The 22482-nt window shown below is 39.6% G+C and overlaps 1 protein-coding gene across 3 annotated transcripts in view; it reads right to left on the bottom strand.

Annotated features, from left to right (window-relative positions):
- Positions 1 to 1359: 1359 nt before the first annotated feature.
- The window catches only part of evlb (Enah/Vasp-like b), a 56795-nt gene continuing 35672 nt past the window's right edge, over positions 1360 to 22482 (bottom strand). For 2 of the 3 annotated variants that reach the window (XM_087851911.1, XM_087851909.1), the window contains exons 2-13: positions 20873 to 21041; positions 17957 to 18134; positions 10276 to 10342; positions 6820 to 6890; positions 6409 to 6641; positions 6148 to 6245; positions 5955 to 5994; positions 5540 to 5591; positions 4394 to 4451; positions 4248 to 4308; positions 4080 to 4137; positions 1360 to 2447 (exon numbers count right to left, since the gene is read on the bottom strand). In XM_087851911.1, coding sequence (XP_087708037.1) covers positions 2410 to 2447; positions 4080 to 4137; positions 4248 to 4308; positions 4394 to 4451; positions 5540 to 5591; positions 5955 to 5994; positions 6148 to 6245; positions 6409 to 6641; positions 6820 to 6890; positions 10276 to 10342; positions 17957 to 18134; positions 20873 to 21041 — 1123 coding nt within the window. In that variant the 3' untranslated portion in view covers positions 1360 to 2409. The remainder of the gene's footprint in view (positions 2448 to 4079; positions 4138 to 4247; positions 4309 to 4393; positions 4452 to 5539; positions 5592 to 5954; positions 5995 to 6147; positions 6246 to 6408; positions 6642 to 6819; positions 6891 to 10275; positions 10343 to 17956; positions 18135 to 20872; positions 21042 to 22482) is intronic. The other variant, XM_087851910.1, reaches the window with a different exon arrangement.

The following is a 22482-nucleotide window of genomic DNA, read 5'->3' as shown; positions in this document are numbered from 1 at the left end:
TGTCACAAGGAAACATCGCGAGACTTCACTGAACCCAGCGATAACAGTGCTACTAGCGATAGTGGGGGTTCCCAAAGTTCGTAAACATGAGGTTATACACAGTTTCTGGTTTAGTTGCACAAACAGGGTGACAATTTATTATCATTATTAATAATAATAATATTTTTTGTTGTTATTAATACTATGACAAATGCACAGTTTCACTTGTGCTAATATTACTGCAAATATCTCTGAACCTCACCTGATTTATGCAACATTAATCAAATGATAATTGCTTCTAAAATACAGCAAATCACTGGGTAGAGCGAGGACATCCCAAATGTACTTAAAAAGGGCAACAAACAAAATAGTCAACTTAAAAAAAACGTGTTTTTGATGGGCATAGGTGATATTTATATTTTTTCCTGGTTTAACTTTATCAACTATACATCACAAATGAATTTTGTTTGTTTGTTTTTTTAAGTATAAAAAATAACCCAACAAAATAAAATATAAAAATATAAGATATATTGAGATTTCTAGCTCTGTAACCTGTGACCTCAAGCATACATCCAGTCTTCTATTGAGCCTTTGCAAACTGTAGTCTAAGTTTCCTGTTTGTATCTGACTAGTGACACCAGGTGTAGTCTTATGCTACTCTGGCCCATCTTCTTCAAGGCTCGATGCATTGTGTGTTCAGAGATGCTCTTTTGTGCATCGTGGCTGTAACAAGCGGGTGAGTGTATATGTTTGAGCGATGAGAACAAAGTGGTCCTTCACACCTGCTGGCCTCACTAATCAGAACGTGTCGAGTACAGCGGCTTGGACAGCCGTGGTGTAGCAGCTGGTGCGGTGTTTGCACTCAGAAGTTATATGAAGTTAGTGAACAACAACCCTGCAGTTCATGTTGTGTCTTGATGGGCTTTTTATGTGGGTTGATTCATTCTTTTGAAAACAGCAATATAAACAAAGATGTGAAAATAACTACACAGCTCACTACGAAAGGTTTTAAAAAGCAATCTTCATATAATGATAGTAATAATATTTAGTGAATACTGTATTTTGTAAATGTGGTCTTTAAGGAACACGTCACACTCCAGTGGTTGAATTGTGAATGGTCTCATCACCAAATCATATGTAAAAGCTGTATCACATAACTGATCGTTGACTGAATATCTCTGCAGGGACATTCATTACACGAACAGGCTACACAAATGTGCACTTTAAAAACACACTGAGACTGCGCAAAAGCGCTCACGTGTGTTTCAGCAGCAGTAATTTATGGCACCTGTTTCAATGACAGCAGATTTCTGTGTTGCGGAGACAAAAACTGCAAAGAACCAAAACGAACACACAAAAGGAAAGAGACCACCTCATTTATCCAAGACGTGTTTTACAGTTTATTTCGATTCATTTTAAACTTCTGTTATATTTTTTTGCTTTTTGTCGTTGTTCTCAAACCAGGAAGCACTTTGTCGTAAAAGGAGAGAATAAAATGAACAATACTTCACCATATCCTTGCAGCCAATAAACATTTTATTAACAACATGGTCACAAATACTCGGGTGTATTTAATTATTTTTATTATTTTCTCTTTTTTTAGTGTTTATTTTTTTGGATTTCATAAGATTGCAATATCCAAAATTTGTGTTTACTCCAACATCGGTTTCAGTTCAAGGTCTGTTTTTTATGTTTTGTCTTGTTTTTTTTCTGCCATGGTTCCACACATAACTGTGAAAAGGATAAAAAATCTTTAAAAAATATTTTATATCAGGTGAAGAGAAAAAAGAGAGGATGATCTTGCAAATGCATCTAAAAAAAACAAAGAAAACAACAAAATGAAAACAACCGATATAAAATTTAAAACACTGACATAAAGTGATGTGCAATATTATATCCACATTATCATTACTATCATATTCTCATTATTATTTCCTCATTGTTACCATTGCCCCTACTACCCTACTACTATTACTCATCACTGACATCACGCTGACAATCATAAGAATGATAGTAATAATAATGAAAGTGACAGTAGCGACGATTTAAAAAACAAATCTGTGAAAAAGTAAAGCAATTCAAATCATAGCATCAAATATCCTTTGGACCAAAGACAGAGGGGAGAACTGGGCAAACAAACAGACAAAGAAATGAGAGCAACCGGTGCGAGAGTGCGCCCCATTCACGTATTCCTCTCAGAAACAAACAAATCAAATGTTACACAGACACGTCTGAGGTGTTACAGCAACGTTTGCACCAGTGCTTCAACACCGCAGCTGAACGGGATGAGTAGATGTCACAGTTTGGGCCTCCCTTCCTGACTCCGCCTCCTCCTCCTCTTCTTCTTTAGGGCCCCGGCAGCTGCTGCAGGAGCAATGGTTTGAAAAAAAGGTGGCTCACGTCTGGGAGGGGGGGGGTCGCTCTGAAAGATTATGTTGTGCTAACTCGACTGAGTTCATGTCTAATGGCTGTAAGGAGAGAGAAAAAAGTGTGTCATATTTGAGAGCTGTACATCATCAGTGTGGTTTATTTTTGCTTCCTGACAAAGCTGATGTACACTGTCAGACACATGCAGTGCTACTGTGAGCAATAACCTGCACAAAAATAGCAAAACTGATACAATTCAAAACTCATATGTGCATTAATTTAATTTCTACCTTTTTTAATTAGTTTTTTAATTTGTTAAGCTTAAAATATTAGTACAGGTTACATTTCACAACATATCTTCACCACTGGATACACATCTTTGAGTAAATCTGATCATTTTCTGCTCATCCTGTGTTGTTGCTCTTGCACAGCTACACTACAGACTTTAACACTTTAACATTGCCAAACAAAGTAAAACACATAAAAAGTTACTTAGTGATTTTACTTACATCAATATATTTGTTGAATGTAATTATTCTGTGGGATATTTCACCATTCTTATTATTGTGAATACTTTGGCCTATTTGTGTACTGAATGCCATATGTAGTGGATTTTTAGATAGTTAAACTAATAGAAGAAGCTGCTCTCAGCTGCTCTTTTATTCCTAAAAACACAGAAGCCAGTGTTTATTCAATTACCATTATTATGTTGTATTTTTGCTAGTTTTTATTACAATGCTTTATATGATATACAATGATATGGTACTTGTATAGAATTGTTTTTGGTATGTTTATTAATGTATTTATTGATAATCTGCTTATTAGTTTTAGTCTTATTTTTGTTTGTAATTCATGAGAAAAATGAAGAAGTTAATTAAGAAATTGCAGAATAGATTCTGCCATACAGACACAAGAAGTTTTTTTCTTTTTTGTTTACCACAGAAAAAAAATTGCCACAAAGTATCCTGATTTTGATTTTGGAGGATTTTATTTTTCCTCTGTATCTTATTTTATTTTGTAAGTACAGTAGTTCATAAGTAGTTTTGTAAGTACAGAATACAATTTCAGCTAATTTTTTCCCACTTAACTAAAATTAATTTTCTTTGCTTCCAGTTTAATTTTTCACTTAATCTTAGTATACTATAATAATCTTATAGCCAACATGCCTTCAATCTGTCATGCATATGTGTTCTTACATTGTACTTAGAAAACCTTTTAGTTAATCAACACTGTTATTTTCTACTGAGACTTTTATTATAACATTCTCTAGATATTATTTAATAAACGTGCTGATGTCACTAAATGTCAAATGTTAAATATTATGCATGTAGGCTATTTAAGAGTTGAACAATGTGCAATTTAGCAATGTATATCCTCTTGGTGAGCAATGGTAAACTTATTGGGATAATATTAAACAGATTAGCACATAACGACAACAAAAATAATATTAATAGTTATTATTATTATTATAATAATGTCTTAAAGGGATTCATCTTTTTCTTGTGCAAGTAACAAATTCAAATATTCAAGATACTGCTTTTGTAGAGTTTGATGTTTTAAATCCATTTGTACTTTTCTGTGAATCTAGTGCAACCTAGTGGTTATACATGTGTATAACTATCAAACTCCCACAATTCTGCTGGATAGGCTTCCTTTTAAATATTCATTAACATGAATTAGGAGAGAGAAAATGATCCTCCTCAGGTTTTCAAGAGAAGATTAAACCAACCTACCATCGATGATTTCGTCCTTCACTTTGTGCAATTCACGAAACACCTCTTCCAATATTTCCTGTTGAAGCACAAACGGGTAACTGTTTGCAATTGATTGCTTTACCGTGGACACGAGCTCATACTTTTAACGAAATAGCAAAACATTTTGCTGGGTAATGCTTTCTTTACCTGTTTCATTCTATCGAGGTCTAACGAGTCTGTGTCGCCACCACTCCCCGCAGGTCGTGCTCTGCGTAACACAAAATAATTCTCTGTCACACTAGCTGTTACTGTATTGCTTCACAGTGACAAGCAGTGGGGATTCCCTTTCTCACCTCGAAGCCATTGCCCTGTCTGCAGAGTTTGCTCGGTCCCAGGGCTTCTTTGCTCCGTCTAGACGACAAAGGAAAAAGATCAGATACAAAAAAACGAGAGAGAAAAAAAGTCATACATGCATTTCTGGATTTATCATTGCTCTGAAATCCCATTTGCTATCAGGATTTTTAAAAACTTGTAATAGTTCTACTATCATGAGAAATGGTGATACCACACCTAAATAAAACCAAAATAGCTCCGTGACAATAAAGTGATGTTAAACATGCTGTAATGATTTGTTAGTATCATGTCGATATCAGCACCTTCAGTTCTGAAGGCAAAAGGAGATCAAAGCCAGTACTGGTGTAACTAATGAAGTGGTGAGTGTCTATTTTTAAAAAAAAAAACTTAACTCCAAACTTCTGTACATGTTAAAAGTTATTTTTTTCTTTCTCTTAGAAATGTTTGTGGATCTGCTTCTAATATTTTTACTTTTCCGTCCCACACCTTTTTCATGTGTTTCAAACGTGGTTTGTAACTGCTTTTAGTCAAAGGAGCTTGCAAAGAAAAGCGTCTGGACTTCTTTAAGTTGCTTGAAGACGTTTCACCTCTCATCCGAGAAGCTTCTTCACCTAGGCTCAGGCGATTAGAGCAGCGGTCCACAACCCCCGGGCCTCGGACCGGTACCGGTCCGTGAGTCGTTTGGTACCGGGCCGCGAGAGTTGAGGCTCAGGTGTGAAATGTATAGTTTTCAAGGTTTTTATCGTTTTTTATCGTTTACTCGGTTTTCCTTGGTCTTTTCACGTGTGTTATGAATAAATTTTCTTTTTTTCGGTACCGGTACTAGTTTTATTTTGTGGTATACACCTTAAAGGCCGGTCCATAAAAATATTGTCGGGCCGTGGCGCAAAAAAGGTTGGGGACCGCTGGATTAGAGGATCATCAGGGGGTGCTTTTGTCCCTCTGTGGGGGGACACTCCCACTAGGTTTAAATCTGGGACTCTCCACCATTTGACCTTAGAACTGAAGAAGCTTCTCGGATGAGAGGTGGAACGTCTTCAAGCAACTTAAAGAAGTCCAGACGCTTTTCTTTGCAAGCTCCTTTGACTACGATGACCTGGATGACTGAGAACCTTCACAGACGTAACTGCGTTTAGTTTTCTCACCCGTTGCGTTCTGTCCACTCCGAGTGCTGGGCGACGGAGAATTTGGGTCATCCTAGAGAAGCACAATGAAATCGGTAAGCATCACTCCCAATACCACAAATGCTATTATCCTCGTTAGCGAGCCAGCAGTTTGATGCAGAATATTCTGCAAATATCAGTCTCACCTGTGTGAAACCAGGCTTCTTTAATCTGATTTCCTTGTGATTAATGATTAGCACTGAGCTTTTATCATCATTTCTCGATGTTTCCATCACAACACAAATGATAACAATAATCATTATCACGCTTATATAATCAGCATCAACATTATCCTGATCCCTGCCTAAACCGTTACCCTAATTATCACCGTAAATCACAGAGCGAGCAGTGATCAGCTTCATGAATTGCAAACCATCTCCGTTTCGCACGCACTTACATTTTGGCTGTCCTCGGGCTTCTCTGAAGCTGCTTTCCTTCTGGAGGAAAGAAGAAGCCTCAAGTGAGAAAAAGGAATTTCACTGAAATTCCAGAATGAACTAAACAAAAAACTAAAGATTTCTGTGACCAGTTGTATCTAATATAGCAACAGTATGTGAGTGAAAAAGACCTTTGGCCTGTATGGATCTGACCTTCGTGCCAACAGAGCATTCATCTCCTCCATCAGTCCTCCACTCCCCCCACTTGTTCGGTTAGCTTCATTTTTGGCACCTGAAGAGCTGTCATCAGGCTGAAGAAAGTAGAGGGAAAAAACGACAACTGTGCGTTACTCCCTGCTATGTGCAAATCATGAACATTTTGAAGTATGTCAGTCAAATCTGAAGGGGATAATCCAGCTATATCCCGCACGGTTTACAGAAATTTCATCCAAACATCATAAAGTGTCGCCTCACTCTTTGAACACGGCGTAGTTTGGCTCCAGCAATCATAGCCGCAAGACCTGTCGGCGCAGAGGTCTCATCCCCGTGGCTTCCTAAGGGCAGTGGAGGAGGGAGAGGAGGTTGCGGCGCCCCTGCTGATGGTGGCGGCGGGCCTGGCGGTGGTGGAGGAGGAGGTGGGCCGCCCATGTTCACCGGTGGAGGTGGGGCAACTGAGAGCACAGCAGGATGGCCTTGGAAAGGAGAACCTAGAAGAAAAGTGCAGCGAGTGATTGAAACGCAGTCGCGTTGTGCAATATTTATCCGCACTTACACCTGTGTGGGTTCAGATGCACTTAGGCGAAGACGCGGAGCATTTTTAGATTGAATGAAAGAACTATTTTTACCAGCTGAACTTTAGCTGACCCGTGCACTTCGTGTGAGTACCTGAGTTGGAGGACCGTCGCTCCCGCTCCATGTGCGCCTGCATCTGCTGCTGCTGTTGCTCCATCATTTGCCTGCAGAGACAGGAAGGATCACAGCTGCTCACTTAATATCAAAAATGTCAAATCTTGTCCTAAAATCTGACAGTTTACCCACCTACAGAAAAAGTTCAGAAAACCATCACACAGTAATAGACAGAGAAATGTCCACTTGCCTCAAAGATGCGCTAGGATCGCCATTAGGTTTTGATTTCAAATGTTCCAACTGCTTGATCCAATATTTATCAGATATTAAAGCTCTTTTGGGTTATTTCTTCTTAAGTCATAATCATCGTTTGTGTCAGGTAGTTTCTGTCACAGCCCCTGGGTTTGGAGTTTGGTATTCTTCTATAACATTTAGATTATGGGATGGATTCTACTATAGTTTCTTTTTTTAAATTTATTTATAGTTGAGTTTCATGTTTGTTTCATTATCATTCCAGGATTTTGAGTTCCTATTAAGTTTTGGATTCTCATCTACATAATACACGTTTTCTTGTTGGTTTCTATATGATGATGTTTAGTTTTTAAGGATACTTGGTGTTTAGCTATCGTTAAACTGGAAAGGTAGTTTCTGTTAGCGTTTAGAGTTTGTTGCTTATATCTGATTTCCTGTATTTTGGTTTATTTCTCCCGCCACCCCCAGTATTGCTGTGTGTGTGTGTATGAGTTAGTTAGTGGCTCAGTATTTAGTTAGTTTCTTCCTGGTTTACTTTGTTAGTTTGTGTCTCTTTTACTTCTTGTGTGCAATTACCTTGATTGGTTCCAGCCGTGTCTCATTAACCTGATGTGTCCGCTTCCTATGATTACATAATGTGTGTATAAATAGTCCTTCCCTGCCATTGAGTCTTTGCCAGTGTCTGTCTGTTTTCATTTGGTAACTCTGGGCGTAGGAAAACGGTGCGTGGCCCAGGTGAGCTCTTTGGAATCACATCGGAAATGAGGCAAAACAACACAAAAAACAGTATAATTATTTGAAACATGTTTTTCTTTGGAGTTTTAACTAAAAGTCACTACCTCAATTGCTGTTGTTTAGTATAAAGTCTAATGAGATCACTGTACAAACTGCACTCAAGCTCTAGCAGATGGTGAGTTTTTCTCACACGCTGTCACCGTGAGTCAGAGATTTGAAATCACATCCCAACATGGTAACACTTAACAAAGATGGACACAAAAACCTGCTTGCTTACTAAAAAAATCGACTCAGAAATACCTGATTTTACAAATAACTTAATTGCTCTGCACTTTCCAGAGGAACAAATGAATTACTACTAAGCTTTCACTTTACTTGAGGTAATGGCGAGGTAATGAGGAACCACTGAGATCTGCTTAATAAGACACATGAATGGCTTTGTATTAGTTATTAATTAACGACTCATAAAGAAAGTGAAGAGCTATATTATATTGACAGACAATTATTAAATAATTATTACCCAATGAGCCAGAATTATCTTCCAGCTGGGTCTTTAATAAATAATCATCTACTGTACAGCCCTTGATTAGGGCTAATTATGAAGGTGCTGATGATTCCTGATTTGTTCTTCACCTGTTCTTTAGTAAGTAAACAAGTTTTTGTGTCTTATATCATACAGTGTGCCCTTCTCCTGCTCCTCATTCATCCAAGCCAACATCCCTTTTCTCCTCGATCTTTATCCCTCCTATCTCATTACATCTCTGTCTTTGATTTGAGGAGATATGCGATGTGACATCTGAGGCAGCAACCTGTCTGATGTGACAGCAGCGTACGCACAGCAGGAGCAGAGGTGCTTAGTAAACAACGGTTCTCTGAAATTAATTTGCTTCCGCTGACCAGCACGCAAACGCACTCAATCTCCCCTCGCAATCGCAGACATAATCCTTTGTGGCAGAGGAACAGTTCATCCGACATGGGGATCAGACAGAGCCATAATTCCCTTCATATTTGTTCTCTTAAGTACTGGCATTCGGCATTTAGATGAATCAGCAGGCGGAGCTGAAATAAGTTTAAAAACAGCAACAAAGACCTCGTTGTGTCCGAGTCCGTCTCTGAAGTGGAGAGAGGAACAGCAGGCGCAGTGGAAGAAATGCAAGCCACAGTGTAAACCGTGGAAATGGCCTTAAGGGTCATTTTGAATACTGCTTATCCACTACTTTGTATATTTTAATCTGCCACTATGATTTAGAAAACGGGGACTACTTGTGTTTTAGCCATTACTGTAAAACTTTCAGTCTTTATCACTGGAAGGTAGGAAGGATACAGAGGACAGTAAGAGGAGGGGAGGGATGAGTTTTGCTTCAGTTCACAAGAGACTGTGATCCTTCACTAAAAATCTTCTTCTCATGGATGACAAGATACTAATTTTCTCCCACTTTTTTGGCACCACAGTTCATTCAGAACATTTTTCTGATTGCAAAAGCTGCCAGACAAGGTGGGCTTAAAAATAAACAAATAAATAATCTGCTAACAGGGGTTCATGTTACATAGACTGCCTTGCAAAGAAGGAGAAAACGTCTTTTTTAACCCTTTAAGACCTACCATAGAACCAAGTCCGCCAGAGCTGATATTATATTTTTACATGCTGTGGAGCCATTTTTGGGAGCATTTCAAGTTGCTATACATCAATACAACCATTACAGCCTAAATTTGAATAATATGTATGCATTAAGTGCATAGTAATTACATAAATCGCAAAACAATGCAATAAACTACAAAAAAATTGAAAATCGTTTTTGTTTTTTAACATATATTTCTAGTTAGAGAAATTTAAGAGGCTTATCCCTCAAAACTGTAAATACAAAAAAGTTGCACAAAATAGTTTCCCACCACAGGACATTTATTTTGAGTGTCTTCATATTTTTATTTTTGAAATACACCAATTTTTATATACTGCAGGAAAAACGAAAATAAATATTATAATGCAAATTTGCAAAAAAAACAGCATATGCATCAAAATAAATTATTTCCAGCAGTGCAATATGAGTCCTAAGCATCCCAGAAACGACACAGAAAGTCATAAAGTCAAACATAACTTTTAAAAACACCAGTATAGGCTCATGAGGCCCTGATGGTAAAAAACTACATTTCCGCAAAATGACGTCACTTCCAGTGTCGGGCAGGTCATGGCGGACATGCAAAAGTTCGCGCTGATGGACGTAGGAAGTGTTACGAACAGCTGATCGGATCGGCAAAGCGTGTTTCTGGAATATTATGTTTTTATTGCTGCAAGTGCTTTTTATGCAGTTTTTGCAAAGCTATATGTGGAAGGAAACTGTGACCGAGGACAAGCTGATGGCATAAGATGTAAGTACAACTCCTCCAGTTTCATATGCAAAAAAAAATTATTGCGCTAGCTCACGTGGTTGCAGAGCTACTGGGATTTAAAAATAGTTACGCAAAACAGAGCGTGCCCGCTCCGACTGGTTTTAAAGGGTTAAATGATACCTTGCTCTCTGAGCTTCTATCTCATCTGACGTCGGTCCATTCTGGACGTGGCGCTGGAGAGCTGGACCTAAAGATGCAAATGAAAACAGAAAGAAAGGAAAAGACACAGATAGAGTGAAGTTGACCTTAATGTTTCATTATCAGCACTATTATGTCAGTTAAAATTAGTGCCAGTCAAGATAATTAACTCTGAAATCACAAGGAACGTAACAGCGGCTGATCATTATGTTGTCTCATTTCCATAATAAGTAATGTGCAGTGAAAAGCATGATAATCCCCAACTTCATGCAAATGAGCTTAAACTCATTCATGCACTTTTACTGTTGGAGGGGAGCAGAAGATGTCCTGCTGCAACGCCGTCCTTCTGTTTACTCCTGCGCTCTTTTAAAGACAAGTCATTTGATTCGTAATGCTGCAGTGAGGCGACATCTGAGAGCGGCCTTCTCTTAAATTTTTAAATTCACACAAATGTCAATATGAGCACAAACACATGCGAGCGCACAAACAAATGTCAGCCAGAGCCCCGCGAGTACTTCTGGGGTGAAATACAACTTGCCGACGGGTTTATGCATCACCAAAACTAGAAACAGAGCGGCTGAGCTGCTCTTTCTAAACAGATGAACCTAATTGAGAACAGAGGAAATTCTGTCAGCTGTGGTTACAAACTCAGTATAACCATTGTGGCATCTCCTTTGGTGGATGAGGCTCAAAATCAAATATACTGTATGCGAGAGTCATTATTGTCTGAGCTACAAGGCTTTTGGTATCTAATCCTTTTACTACCATAAGTGAGATCTGCAGATAGAGCAAGAAAGGAAATGCAATTAATTGAACACACGATAAGACTTCAACTTGGGGTTTACAATTAAATCAGATGTCAATGTCAAGGATGTTCCCATGACTGAATTCCTCTGGATTAAGGATGTAAGTAAGGAGGAATCTTGTGGTGTTTTTTTGGTTACTTTTTGGTTGATTTATGATCACTTCCCTTTAAACCTAATCAAGAGTTGTAAAAGTGTTTGAAATAGGCATAAAACTCTATAGACCATGTTCCCTTTTGTCTACGTAAAGATGTCCCTTACATAACAGTTTTATGGCTCTACATAGTCAGCTTGTTTTCAGGGTCACTGCTCACTGACGATTCTCTCCACTGCTCACATCTCTAATGGAATAGACTCTGGCTGATGGTGCTAATGGCTGCTATTGATCAAGTAACAGAAACCCAAAAATACAACGATGGCAAAAGCCCTGAGTCATGCCTGCTATCAGACACCGTCCTACACACATGCATGGTGTTTGATCTTAGATCCAGGTTTTGTCCAAAACAGGTTTAGACCCAACAAAATTGAATTTACTAATAAATGCCCGTGCATGCTTGGCCTGTTTGTGGTGTTGCATGTGAAATTAAAATGCATTTTTATCACGTGTCATATAAACAAACAATGTAAACAATTTTAGCCCAATGCTAAGTGGCTGATGGGCAACCTGACGGCATCATAATATATACCTGAAGTTTTAAAGCTATAAGTGAGATGTTACTGTAATGATATAAAAATCATATGGTGCTTCTATAAGGTGTTACAGGTTCATAAATACTAAAAACAGGTTATTTTAGCCGACTGCTATGTAGTTGCTAGGCAACATGAAGACATCAAAATATCTGATGTAGATAAGAACCTTCAGGGAAGGAGCTGGCAGACAACCAAACCAACACACAGACAGAGCTTTTTGTGCATTATAGTGACCTGCTGAACTCCTTTCCCTGTCTCTAAAGGAGAGGCCAGCTGCCCTTCAGACACAGTTCATTTCCGCAATCTCGTTCTTTTGGTCACTACCCAGAGTTCATGACCATAGGTAAGGGTAGGGACGTAGATCAATATGTAAATCGAGAGCTTTGGACCTGTACAGCATTGAATTGAACTGAACTGAACCTCAAACCAGCAGTTTTTAGTTGACAAATTAATGACTTAAGCAACAAAACTGGTGTTGACTGCTGGTTAGACTCCAGCAAGAGACCCAAATCCGCTTTGGGGTTGCTTCAGGAAGGCGTACAACTCTGCCAAATCAAACACGAGGAGCTACCTCGTAGCTCCAGCTACGCTGTGGGGACCTTTTGTAAAAAGCAAGCGGCTGAAAGGAACTTCTTCATAAATTGGTGTATTACAGTACAAGTGCACAATAACGTGCACAATTTAACATCTTTTTGTTTTAACTTATGTGTCACGGCGGGGTGAATATTTTACAAAGGACCCAAGAGCAGATAGGAGACGGAACACAAACCAAAAGCGAGCCTTTAACGTTAAGGTAAAAACAGAAACGACTATTAAACTGATAACAGGATATGACAACTATGAAACTGTAACAAAACTGTGAACCCTATGACGAGACTAGGGTGTGGCATAATAGATGACCTGACAATAAGTGAACAGAAACACACAGACTAAATACACACAACGGGTAATCAGGGGGAGTGGAAACACACGAGGAAACAGCTGGCACAAATGAACCTAATGACGTCACAGGGAAAGCGAACCTAAACACAATGACAAAGACACACCAGACTCTTTCAAAATAAAGCAGGAAACACTGAGAACATACAATAATCCAAGAATAAAACTAAAATACATAAAAAACTGGGTCGCAGGCCCAGTGCCGTGACACTATCACTGCAAAAGTAAAATGTTGATTTCAGAATGTATTGAAGAGAAAAACGACCCCATCGACTGATAGAGGATAAAGGACTCAAAAGAGATGTTTAGTTGGATTTATTTCTACTAGATGAGTGAGTAACAGAGCCTGCCAAGTTCAATTCAATTCAATTTTATTTATATAGCAGCAAATCACAACAACAGTTGCCTTAATGTGCTTTATATTGTAACGCAAAGACCCTACATACAGAAAAAAACCAACAATCAGACAACACCCTATGAGCAAGCACTTGGTGACAGTGGGAAGGAAAACCCCCTTTTAACAGGAAGAAACCTCCAGCAGAACCAGGTTTAGGGAGGGGTTACTAACACAAAAGCTATTCTACATGTTTGAAAAAGGCCACTCACTACAACAGAGTATTGCACTGCTTTAACTGGTTTAAATATTCCAATATATGTTCCATTTGAGTTTGTTTACCTTATTCAGCTAATGATTCCTGACTGACTCTGCCATTTACTGGATTATAATAACACAATAAAAGCCATTAACACACAAAAACTACACACACAAACTCAAAATCAGAATTGTCACGCAGATGTTTGCACACACAGAGTTTTTTTTTACCTACACGACATGCTGAAGAAGAGAAACCGGCTGCAGCAAACACAGAGGCACTGACAGACCCACTCCCTCCTAACCATCTCTTGCCTTCAGCTCCTCTTCCTCTCCCTCCTTCTTTTCTTCTCCATTCATCATCTCCCTCACTATCTCTCTCTCTCACACACACCTCACCTGCCTGCCTCTCCCTCCTCCTCCCATCCTACCTCACCAACAGTATCATCTGTCATCTTCTTGAAACTAACACCAGGAGCGGCAGCAGCACAGCGAGAATATCCGCTTAATGTTTCAAAAGGTCGACTTTGTCTCTAGGCTACACGGCCTAGTGCTGCTTAGCCACGCAAATATTACAGCGAGATGATCCACGTGCACTCCAGGTTTACATCAAGGCTCAAACATGTGGGGGGCGGGGATAAAAAGTTACTAAGTAACAAAAGTGTTTTTTTGTCACATAAGTAACAAAAGCTTATTCTTTAGTTGGTGTTTGGGTGTCATGTGACAAGATAGCAAATGGCCGGTGCTCTAATAAGCTCCAGAACAACAACAGTGTCAAGCAGTTGTGTCCCCACATGCCACCAGAACATCGTCAGCACTTCCCAGCATTGATTTGCTAAGTCTCTGAAGGTCTAGTGGATGAGTGCAAAACCATCCTCCAGTGATTCCCTTTAATCAATAGTTGATCAATCAATAGTTTCATATCATACAAGGATTTCTCTGGTGGGCCTGAGTTCAGTTGGGTGGCTGGATGCTGACCACAGCATATGACTCGCATCCTTTTCTGTATGTCTTCCTGGAATAGACGACTCCGATCATAAATGGATCATACAGTGATCCATTTATGGTATAATAATTTATAGGGATTTGAGAGTTTAAATATTCCCTTTATCTTGGCACCTGTCAGGTCTTACATGTAGGTCTTAAAAATGCCTTATTTTGGCTAATACCATTTTATGAAATGTTAAACAATCATATTTTTGTTTTATTCCATTAATGACTTATCTTACTTCCAAAATATGAGTTCATTTGGCACTTTTGGTTATCACTTTTACACAGTGATCACTTTTTACAAGTGACTGGTTACATCTTTCTGTAAAACCCAGAGAAAATAGGCCTGGAAAGCAATAAGAATAAACAGTGCTCGGCTGTTTCATATGTTCCTTTTTGACCCCCTCCTCAGTTTTATATCCTACATCGTGTAATATTTCCTCTCGAAAAGTGAAAACAATTTTAAGGACAAAAGGTCAGGTTTTGACTTCCTTACCACTAGAGGGTGTTAGGCACAAGCAAGGAACACCCATGTTCTGGTTTCAGCTTTAAGTGTGAATGTGTCTTGTGTAATCAGCTGGAGAGCATGGATATGCAAAAATCAGGTCCTGTGCCATGCTGAGAAATAAAAATAGGAAACAACATACCCACACTCCCCCTTGATCACGCACTTGTGCGTAAATATAAAAGTTGATCTGTGCGTGTTATGATTTGACCTTTGTGAGCGCTGTATCATGGCAGGCTGGTAGCACTGAGATGCTATCAGTCTCTCTATCTGTCAGATGTGCGCATCCTTCCCCAGCGTGTTTGTGCACTTGTGTTTGGCTGCTGTCACTCGAGCCTCTTTGTTCCCCATCCCATGTTATTAGGCAGATGAAAAGATCTGCTCTCTAGAACGGGGCCCGAGGGAGATCTTCTCAATGACTCACTCTAATTAAGAGGCTGGAGGGGACTGCAGGGGGAAACACGCCGCCGCCGCTGCTGCTGCTGCTGCTGGAGTAATAACTGGCAAGCTGTGACAGTCACTCTGCCTCTCAGTCGCTCCTCAGTTTACATTTGTCTGTCTCTCTTTCTCACACACATATACACAGAACTCTGGAGGATTGAGGTTGCCTGTCTTGTATGTATACTCGCTGCTGAAGCCTTTAAATAGAACCTTTTGCAGACGTTTTGGCTTACAGCAGGAAAAACACAGATGGAACCAATAACACTGACGACAGCTCTGTTTCCACTGATGTGTCCCAGCAAGCCCTGGTGGGGATCACCATGAAATGCAGCTTATATTAATTAAATAATTACATTTGTGTCTGTCTGCATGTTAGATAGCTCTATCTTTGATCTATAATAGATTAAAGAATTAATCTTATTGCTAAGCCCCCAGTGAAGTGATGTCATGACAGATTGATGTGATGATGTCAGAGTCTCTATTGCCCCTTGAAAAACACTGAGAAAGTTTTCAGTGTGACAAATATTTTATCAATCCTCCAAGTGACTAATTTAGGCTCAGCCCCAACCTTATAAACAGTGCAGCTGCATTCCAACCAAAACTATCAATGAGCCACGGGGTCAGCTTCATGATCGCTAATATGCAAACTGTCGTTTCTCCTGCTGAAGACTCTGCATCCAGTTGAACAGAGTCAACCTTCTGTGATATCCAGACAACTTCAAGTATGGCTACTATTTTTAGATCACTTTCCGCAGGAAACCTTTCCTACCTCTTCTGTAATTTTAGTCTCAGACCTGCACATCTTTTATTTCAGCTTGACTGAACACTCCGTTGCTGAGTCTACGGTTGTTAGGTCTGTCCTATATCGCATCCTCTGCAATGATACAGGTGGAAATTTCTATGTGAAATCAAAATATACTGCAATATCCGAAGTGCCGAAGTGTATCTGAGAGCTCGGATGACAATTTATTACATAAAAGGGAGCTACTTCAACAACTTCCAATGAATCGCAGTGCTCTGCAAAATATTTCAGGGAAATCTGTTAAAGATGGAAATGGAACGAGTGTTTCAGCACATGAGGCAAAAACACCCTGAATGCAAGAAGGGTACAAAGGAGGAGATAACAGGAACAGCTGATGATATGTGACCAAGTGAATACAGGGTCAGTGTTGCCAATACCGATACCAATACTTTCAACCTATAAAGGCAGCTTATATAAGAGGAAAGCGGCTTCTCATTTAATGACCACTAAATCAGTGTGACTTTTAATTTCAAAAATAATTAGCTAACACAACAAAACAACCTTTGAACTTTTAATGTATTTTGAAACTGAGTCTGTAGGAGACCTGGAATCACTTCGGGCTAGTTTCTGTTGTTTAAATGTGCTTTAAATAAATAAAATAGATGTGACAGTGAATACAAAAAGGGGCATGTTTGAGGTATATTTCTTAAATTTCATGAAAAAACAAATTATTTAACACAGTTGAGTGGGCTACATACTGAACTTAGAGGATAGATACAAAGTATCAATCCTGCGATGCTGGTATCGATCTGATACCAGCATTAGTATCGATACTATCGATATTTGGATTGATCCGTCCACCTCTAGTGGGACCCAAATGTAAGCAAATGATCCCATCAAGCAAAGCTGAAGGCCTTACTAGCTGAACTCCAAACAACAGGAGGAGCAAACAATGGGTGGAATACGTGATAGAAAAGCAAGGCGTGGCAGTAAAGACCACACTTCAATTCTTTTCAGCATGCTTCTTTCTTTATTCTCAGTTGCTTGTTTATTACGGTTCCCGGCTGCAGCTTCTCAGTTTGCAGCCACATGTAATGGAAAAACATTCATTCAGGACCCATTTCACTCTTATATGCAGGGGAGGCGTGACGAGCTGATGCACCTCAGGTGTGTCAGCCTTCTCCACAGCCGCGCCACAAACCACACCCGCCAAACAAGGCTTTAAGCAGCTGATTAAAAAGCCCAACCCAATCATACAGGCTCCTGAAGAGTTACATGGTTAACTTTAGTTATTATTATTGTTAAAGTGTTAAGCAGTCATTTTACACTTTTACTTTGAAATTTCAAAGGTAAACACAACCTAGGCTACTTTTGTGTTCACATTTCAATAGATTCACACTTAAAATAAGGAAATGTGCAGCAACTTAGTGAAAAAGTTGCTCTTTTTAAAATTACTACAAACATCAATAAAGCATTCAGTATTTTTTTTCCTATATCTTCTGAAATGTCACACATTTTCTTGAAATATTGTGATATGATTTTGCCACTATATCGCCCACTCTTATGGGCTATGATCCAGCAGCTTTCAGCAGTTAAGCAGCCCACTGTTCAGAGCTATACTCTGAATTTTGCTCTACACTAATTTGCACCACACTATCACTCTACACGTGTACATCAACAATGTAAGGGGGTGGTTATCATCTCTGCGGGTTCATGGAAAGTTCAGGGAGAGCTAATCTCACATACCCATGATGACATGACATTTGAACCCATTTTAACCATTTTGCCCGCCGTGTTAAGTCACACATGTTCAGCCCAGTTTTGTGAATTAAAAGTGCCGAGTGTTTATCTGAGAGAAATAAAGTGGAGCTAACTCTCGAGTAATAAAATGAAATAAGAAGACATCCTCCATTTCTCAAGTGTGTGTGCATGTGTGCGTCTTGTACTGTGGGAAAACGCACCTCCATCCTGAGCACTGAGGACGTTGAGGGCAAAGAGCATAGCATTGGAGAAGGTGGTGGCCTCCTCCTTGCTGGCGAAGTTGAGGCCATAGACCTGCCTGGCGTCCCTCCACTGGTGGAAGGTTGGTGTGGCCTGGTTGTACTTGAGACCCTTCACTATTGAGTAGTTGATGACCACCTTTGAAGGACAAGAGGAGAATGCAGGAAAAGCAGTCGTCAGTTAGGAAAAAACTGGAAAGTATTTCGCTTTTATCTGAGAGTTTTTATTTTTCAAGGTTATTTCTCTTTTTCTTTTTTTTTATCTGAAAAATGATTTAAATCCACAGATGGCAGCGCGCCCATAGACATACAACACGGTCATAACTTGCATTGTTTGGAAGGATTTGTGGATTCTGAGTGAGCTGTGTTTTGTGCCACTATAAAGATAAAACATTTTTGTGTCTGAGAGCAGCACAGCTTGTAATTGTCATTGTGTTTCTCATTTTTATGTTGCTTACATCACGAGCTGTAACTTAGAAGAAACACAGCTGTGAAAAAATGCTGTTGTTTATATCTTGTTTTTCCACAGCTACCTACTTAACTCAATTCTTTTGAGTTTAATTCCAAAATTCACAATAACGTCTGAAGAGAAGACATCTGTATCGTGTTCTCTTTAATACTTAGTCCCTGCTGTGTGATTTTATATCCAACTGAGTGAGTTTATTCGATTAAGTTTTATTTCTATAGCGCCAAATCACAACGACAACTGCCTGAAGGCACTTTATATTGTAAGGTCTCGACCCTAAAAAAATACAAAGAAAATAAAGAAAACTCCAACTATCATATGACCCCCAATGAGCACGTGCTTTGGCAACAGTGGAAAAGAAAAACTCCCTTTTAACAGGAAGAAACCTCCAGCAGAACCAGGCTCAGGGAGGGGCAGCCGGTTGGGAGTATGGGGAAGAATACAGCACAAAGACGTGCTGTGGAAGAGAGCCAGAGATTAATAATAACTAATAATTAAATGCAGAGAGGTGTATAAACACACAGTGAGGGGAAAAGGTGTGTTGTTTGTCGTGTTATTTCCTGTTTTATTTTGTAGGTTATTTCCTCAGGTGTTTTTATTTCCTTCCTATCTTAATTTGCTTCATTCAGCTCAAAACAGTGACCACTCTGGTCTGACCTGCAGCATCAGCAACACATTTTCATCCAGAGAACCGCCATCTTTTTTTCCTCTTTCCTCTTCCTGATCATTCACTGTGAACTAGAGATAATTGTGTGGGAAAGTCAGAGTAAATCAGCCGTTTCTGAAATACACAAACCAGCCCATCTGGCACCAATCCGGTCGTTAAGTGATGACGGGACGAATGCTGCTTCCGGGCCTAAAGTAGTCTGCGTTTAATATGGCTTTTGTGTTGTTAACATGTTTAATGTTTTGTATTTTCTTCTATTTAATCTCAAAAAGCTCCTAAAACAGTCAGTGATCACTGTTGACCTCCCTCGGCTTTTATTACCGCTAATCATTTATTTAAGCTCAGTTTTTAAAACCTTAGGATGTAACTACAGCCCAGCCCATGCAGCAGTATATGAATGACTAACCTCCCATTGTGGATGGATTATCTCAGTTGTTCTCCTGGCTGAAGTTTGGCCCTTTTACAGCATCCTGCCATGCGATTACATTTGTTCCTGACCACCGAGAACACTCACGTTAACTTTTATCGAGTGGAAAAAAAAGTTAGCTTGTTTATATTATGCTAACATAGCTGTGTCGCTAGCGGTCACGTAGCACATCATTATATACCAGCTAGCCAAACTTCAGTAACCCTACAAACGTCACTGCTGTTTAGTTTTCTGTCTTCATTTATGTTGGAAGTGATAACAGAGCTGTACGTTTTAATTTGTTTCCAAAACCCCGCAGTCAGGACATGCTATATTGTATTTAAATAGAAGCTAGCGAGCTAACTTCCTGCTAACTTCTAACTCCGTTAAATGTCATAAATTCCGTTTTCATGGATGCCTGGATGTTAAACTCAATTGTTACACCTGGTAGAGCAGAATGCTGATCATTTTATTAAAGATGAAAGACAGTTTTTAACTCTCAGTAATGCCATAGTGATCGTTTGATATATGGACCTGCAGCTGAGTTTAGGCCCAGACACTGCTAGTGACGTCAGACTTAACGACCGGATAGCCATGTCATGTTCAGAATCACTTAAATCACCTTTCTTCACCATTATGTTGCACACTGATTCAGTTTGAACTTCAGCAGTCAAAGTCTTAGTGTCTTAATGCAATCAGCTGTCTGACGTAGGTTCTGTTAGTTAACCTTTTTTTTTTAATGAGTTGTTTAATATTTAACTTTTGAAATGATACTTGATAGCCCTGCAAAAGCCTGACAACCTGTCCAGGGTATTCCCCAGCCTCTCGTCCTATGGCAGCTGATTTAGGCTCCGATCCTCCAGATTCCCCCACCCCCAAAAAAAGAAAAAAAAGAAAAAGTTATCCCGTTGGCTATTTTATCTCCATTTTCATTTTCTGAATCTTTGTAGGTTTTCTGCCACTTTCAGACATCTTTGTAGTTGTCAGTTTTTGATTACTGCTGTGCTTGATAACCCCGCTGTTTACATGTGTTTCGCGTCTTATCGCCAAACACGTCTACGGCGGTGCAAAAGAGCTGAGTGCTAATGAGCTGTTGCCGTTGGAGAGGCTGACAGACGGTGAAGAAGATTTCACTCAAGTCACAGCGGAGGCGGGTGAGCTTTAAGATTTCACGAGGTTTTGAAGCACGCACACACACAGACGTTGACTGAAGAAATTTTTAAGACTTCATTGGTTCTCCGCTGTTCTCACTCTCCTTCAGTATAGTCAAGTCACAATCCAGACTATTTGCAATCCTCCCACAGCAACAAGTTTACCTCCAGCATCTGCACTTCTTACCTGCTGGTCCTGCAGTTTGACTCCCACCACTCTGAAGGTATTGTTGGCAGTGTTGTGGTAGATGTTGATGCGGCTGAATCCCTGCTGGCCAGGCTTGATGGGCACCCACTTCTTGCTGGTGTCATCGTAGACCATGACAGAGGCCCGCGCCTGGCAGATACTCTGCTCACTGGAGGAGACATTAAAACAAAGAAGAGAGAAACAGGGCGAGTTGGTCATATGTGGGGAACAGAGAGTTTATCAGTTCCAGAGTTAATCCCAAAGCAGCTTCGCCCCTCTTTCTCTTCTTTCTAGTTTGTGGATTCATTGCTTTACCTTGTGACTGGACGTAGACATTTCCCTTCTTAACCCCTCTAGTCTAGATATCAGAAACCACTAAAAATCAGAGCAAAAACATCTATCATAAACTGCCACCATCAACCAGAGACGTTATAAAACAATAACTAGAAGTATTTAATGTGTGCAACATCCTCAATCACATCCAAAAACCGGCAATAAATATTATGGATACACCCATAAAATAATTAATTCTGTAATAAACGTGTAATAAAAACACTCTTGCCTTTTTTCTGGACATATTTTTCACATTATGTGATTACTTGTTTAGATGTGCAACATAATAAGTTTCTCCAGTAAGAAACTCGATGATGACCCTGTAACAAGTAATGTGTCCACATCACATGTTTAGGCTTCAGCTCTATAGTCGACAAAGGAGCATTGCACACGAGCACATTGAAAAATATTTCCGCGTTAATGATATGAATGAAATCCATTATATGGATGGATTTGTCCTGAGGAAATAAATTCAAGAGGCTTTATGTTTCATTAGTCACAAGTAAAAAAAATGAACCACTGGTTTAGACAGCTGCTGAGTCTTTATCATGTAAAACACTCAGTGGGTCAGGAGGGTGAAAATATTGTCAGCGCAGGAAGAAGAAAGTCATTTTCAAGCAATTTGGACGTCTAATGTCAAATTTTCCTTTAACTGTAAAATCGGAGGATTTAAGTGAGATAATTATGGTGAACAACACAACAACTCTGACTTCTAATCCTGCATTTCACTAATGGTCTAATCCAAATGTAATTAAGCACTAGTCCGGCATCTGCCCATGTTCTTAATGAGGCAGGACTGTAATACGTGTGTGTGTGTGTGTGTGTGTGTGTGTTAGGTTGGGTTTGCCTGCTCTCCTATCTGATCGTGTTATCACAGCCCCCTAGGTCGTCCTTCTTTCCCTCTTTTCCTCAAACACACACACACACACACGCACACTGTAAATAGCACTGAGCGTGATGATGCACTGTTTACGATCATTTCCACGTCACGTGCTCTGTATCTGCACAATATCAATCAAGGTGCCGGTAAAAGGCGATAAATGGAAAAACACAGGAGAGAAACAGAAACAATTTAGACTTGCAAATGAGATTAACAAGAAGAGTCCCATCTGTGTCTTTGCCTCCTCGCCAAGCTAAAATTAGTGGATCAGGCCTTGAGGCCTTGTGAAAGAGCTGCGTCAGAAAAGAGGAGCAGTGGAGAAAAGAGGGAAAAGTCTTGGCTTTTAGAGTGTGTGAGTGGAGGCAGCATATGGTGCAGATAAGAGTGTATCATACAT

Source organism: Neolamprologus brichardi, chromosome 15 (genome assembly GCF_056152115.1).
Source record: "Neolamprologus brichardi isolate AB-2024 chromosome 15, ASM5615211v1, whole genome shotgun sequence".
Taxonomy (NCBI): Eukaryota; Metazoa; Chordata; class Actinopteri; order Cichliformes; family Cichlidae; genus Neolamprologus; species Neolamprologus brichardi.
The sequence above is the reverse complement of the archived record's forward strand: the minus strand, read 5'-3'. Positions and strand labels throughout refer to the sequence as shown.